General features: G+C 41.1%; 1 protein-coding gene across 1 annotated transcript; it reads right to left on the reverse strand.

Moving 5' to 3' along the window:
• Positions 1-304: 304 nt before the first annotated feature.
• Positions 305-1970, reverse strand: LOC147319476 (chemerin-like receptor 1). Its single transcript, XM_086310019.1, has 2 exons — positions 1942-1970; positions 305-1841 (listed from the first exon to the last, which is right to left on the reverse strand). Exons 1-2 carry the CDS (start codon positions 1949-1951, stop codon positions 766-768), a joined length of 1086 nt encoding a protein of 361 aa, XP_086166145.1. The 5' UTR covers positions 1952-1970; the 3' UTR covers positions 305-765.
• Between the last annotated feature and the right edge of the window lie 2509 nt (positions 1971-4479).

Raw genomic sequence — 4479 nt, forward strand, 5'->3', positions numbered from 1 at the left:
CCTCATGAAAGGCAAACTTTTAGCAACTTTTTTAGTAAGAACATTTAGAGTGAATAGTGTAATTACTACTGCTCTGATATTGAGTCCCAGAGTGAGAAAGGCCTGTACAGTATATGCGTGCAGCAAGATACCTAGAACTAGCTGAGTGAATCTGTGGTTCATTTCCTGCACTTCATAGTTATTTACATAGTGTGTTCCAAGTCAAATATAGAACACTGTGACATCCTGTTAGATCAGCGGTGAAGCAGTGTGTATGTCAGGTTTGTCATGAAGACAGACAAAAGCATTTAATCGGCATGTTTTTATTCACAGGTTAAAAATACATAGAGACCAATAAATGTTGAGTCTCTGACAGTGTAATAGATGCAGATACTAATAAACATGGTTTAACAAGCTCGAAGATGAAAAAGTTATGTACACAAATAGAAATCTTACCAAATGTAATCTTGAAAACCCTTAAAAAACACATTTCATGTAACATTGGTTGTTTTAATCAGTAAATCAATAATCACAACTTTAAGCTGAAGCAAAGCCACAAAGGGTTTCTGTTACTGTGACTAATCAGAAAAGTCGTAACATTTCTTTCTTACACTTGGAGGGAGCACAGCGAGATACTCCCTGCAACAGTAAGAACAATTTATAACAAAGTAACAATTTAACACACACTTTTTAATATCTATGCATGAGTGCACTGTGTCAGTCAATTTGACACGAACAATTAAAAAAGATTTTTTTTTTCAGTTGAAATTACCTGATGTTGAAATCTTATTCAGTGCTCGGTGTCTCCTGAGTGACGATCACTTTGCTTTCTGTGAAGGATTTCAAATCAGCCGTGTCAGTCCTCTTTGAAGTTGCAGCAGCTTCTGACTTTTGGGCAGTATTTGAAAAGGTTGACATGGAGCGAGTGGACAAGAACGACATGTGGTCCTCTGCCAGAGCACTCTCAAGTACAAAACATACGGACTGCCGAAGCTTCTTCATGAATTCTTCACACATGAAAACATAAAGGATGGGGTTCAGGCAGCTGTTCAGAAAAGCCAGACTCACAGTCAGAGGACCCATGATTCTAACAATGTTCCTGAGGTCTGGGTTAGTCACAGCCTTTATTTCTATAAAACTGCAAACATGGAAGGGCAACCAGCAGATGAAGAATGCAAAAATGATGGAGAAAATGATTCGGCGAGATCTGCGTCTCCTTGTTCTTGACATGCGCATTGCACGTATGCCTATGGCCACATAAGACACAAATATGACCAGGAATGGGATCACAAAGCCCATAAGAAAGCGAAAAATGTGGAGACTCCATTTCTGTTCATGTGTCATAGAATAACCACAGGAATGTGCCCCATTGTATTCCACAACAGTGCGAAAAGTGGCATAAGGAGTGCTGCAGATCGCAGCAGTCACCCAGATACCAACACATATGAGCCGAGCTTTGCAGACTGTGCGCTTGTTATGTGCCCACACCACCACCCAGATGGACAAACAACGATCAGCACTCATAGCTGTCAGAGTAAAAATGCTGGCAAACATGTTGACTAAAGTGACAAAGTTGTTGAGCTTGCACATGAATTGTCCAAAAGGCCATCGGTGACTCTGAGAGAGAGAAATGATCGAGAAAATCAGGAAGGCCGTGAAGAGGAAGTCAGCTATGGCCAGGTTGAGAAACCAAACTGTCTCGACTGTTTTCTTCATTTTTAACCCCGTCACATAGATAACCAGAGCATTGCCCAAAGTTCCAACTATAAATATCACACAGTAGATGAGAATGGAGGCTGTTTGTATGTGTCTCAAAGCTGATTCCAGTCCATGTGATGGATTTGCAGCCGAACTAATGTTACCTAAAACAAAAATCACTTTATTCAGTTTATCAAAAGTTCATATTATCTTTTAGCTGACATAGTTTAAAAGAAATGCTAATGTATGTCGAAAGTTTCTCACCAGACCCCATGTTCCTTTTAGCTGAGAGAGTCGGTCTTTAATCTACACTCGTCTCTGTCTTTTACTGCTTTTATTTGCTGCCATTACTCCTCCCTCTCAGTTTATGCAAAAGAGAAGAGAAACATCTCAGAATATGCTCATGCAGCAGGAAAGGCTGAGTGATATATTTGCTGGATATTATTTAATATTTCCATGATTAAACTGAAAGGTTGAACAAATCTTGGAAGAGCAGTATTTATTTCACTAAGAGTGTTATCATATTTCACTGAGAAATTATTTGTAGTTACATATATTTTATTAATGTTTTCCTGGAAACATTGCTGGAAACACCTTTTAGAGGTGTGAAATTAGAGGTGTGAACGTGCGAAGTCTCTGACTGATCAACTTAAACAGTCATGTGTACTAACAAGTCAAGGCAGTGCAGTCAACTGCTGCTTTTCCCACTCTGACCCCCAGTTTGGTGCACCTGACTCAGTAACAACAGACTTTGGTGTGCCTAGCAAGACATACTAAGGTACTAGCTAAGATAACTATTGTTAAATGTCAAAGTCTGGCATTGGGCTCCAAGCCTCTGCCTGCCTTTGATGGTGGCCTATAGGCATTAAGCAAGTATAGGACAAAAGCACCAACAGGTCAATAATTAGATAAATAAATAAATACACAACATAGATCATCTTGTTAAATATGGACGGGTGACTCCTTAAAAGTGTTCACCTAAGCAAATACACATTTACCAAGAACTTTACACAGCATTATGACATCATTATTCTCTATGCATCTCAAGCTTCACCCAAGATAAATGCAAACAGCTTCATAGAAAGGTGGAAGTGAAACAGACAAGATGCATCAATGCTATTTCTCTAAAAGTATTCACTCACCCATCCAAATCATTGAATTTAGGTGTTTCGATCACTTTCATGTCAACAGTGTATATAATCAAGCAGGTAGCCATGCAGACTGCTTCAGCAAACATTTGTGAAAGAAAGTGTAGCTTTCAGGAGCTCAGGGAATTCCAGTGTGGTACCAGACTAGAATGCTACAAACTACTAACAAGTTCAGTCATGAAATTTCCTCATTACTAAACATTCCAGAGTCAGCTGTTTGTGGTATTATAATAAAGTTTAAGGGACAACAGCAACTCAGCCATAAAGTTGTAGGCAACGGAAAATCACACAGTGGGGTCAGTGTATGCTGAGGCAATTGGTGTGTAGAAGTCACTTTCTGCAGAATCAGTTGCTGCAGACGTTGAAACTTCACATGGGCTCCAGATGAGCTCAAAAACAGCACATAGAGAGCTCCATGGAATTTCCATGGCTGAGCAGCTACTTCCAGGCCTTAGATCACCGAGCACAATGGACAGCATTAGATGCAGTGCGGTAAAGTAGGCTGGCACTAGATTCTAAAGCAGTGAAGACTTGTGATAAGGTTTCTTAAAGGGACTCACACACAGGCCAGGTTTTCCTTAGGTGAAAGATAGTGCATTTATTTACAGTGAACACAACACCAAGTGAATATACACAATGTGCAGGGGAAAGGGGTCCGTGGGGAAACAGGTTGGGAAGAGGTGCTCCACACCTTCTGTACAAAACTCCAACTCCTTCTCCACTGCCACTCCTCTCGTAGTCCATAATCAGGTTCCAGAAAAGATCTACACACACAAAAGGTCCGGTTAGCAGGATAGTCACAACACGCACAGATACACAGGTTCAGATTTGCAGGTTTGACTGACGCCGATAGCTCAACGATTCAGCGAAGACTAGCGCAGATCCGCCATCTTAAATAGCAATCAGCTGGGATCAGCGACCGGTGTGGTGATGAGAGCAGGTGTGTGGGCCAGCAGCGGGAGCCCGTAATGAGCATCGCTGCGGCGAAAGACAGAGAGCGAGAGCGGGAGAGGACGGAGGGAGAGAGTAAAAAACAGAAACAACTATGTTGCCTAATGGAGAGTCGACCAGCGAGGCACAAGGACCATGACAACTTGTTCTCTGGAGTGACCAATCACACCTCTCCATTTGGAAATTCCACTGACAAATCTGGGTTTGGTGGTTCCCAGGTAAATGCTACTTGTCTGATTGCATTGCAGCAAGTGTAAAGTTTGGTGTGAGCCAGGATTTCTCATCCTAATAAATCTGCTTCTGGAAGAATGGCCAAAACTTCCCATAAACACACTCCTAAACCTTGTGGATAGCTTTCCCTGAAGATTTGTAGGGTGGACCTGCTTCATATTAAACCTTATAGTTTGAAGAATGCGATGTCACTCGAGTTAGGGGTTTACAGAGAATACTTTTGGCAATGTAATGTATTAAAATCTTTCCGGCTTAACCCTCACCTTTCTGAATTCTGGCACCTTGTGACCAAAGTCCATAACGTCATGTGAACCTCTGCAGCACACTTGAAATATACTTTACAACATCAAATTCACTATCAACTTTAAACCTGAAAGAATAAATGTTTCACTTAACTATGAAACTACAATTCACTAGCTGGGCCCACGTCCTCATTTTAGGTTTGACAGCGTTTTAGTAGGTAAAGGTGAAT

Source organism: Aulonocara sp. 'chitande type north' Nkhata Bay, linkage group LG11, assembly GCF_057382095.1.
Source record: "Aulonocara sp. 'chitande type north' Nkhata Bay isolate Kocher_YH1m ecotype deep benthic linkage group LG11, A_spYH_male_GT1.1, whole genome shotgun sequence".
In the NCBI taxonomy this organism is placed as follows: Eukaryota; Metazoa; Chordata; class Actinopteri; order Cichliformes; family Cichlidae; genus Aulonocara; species Aulonocara sp. 'chitande type north' Nkhata Bay.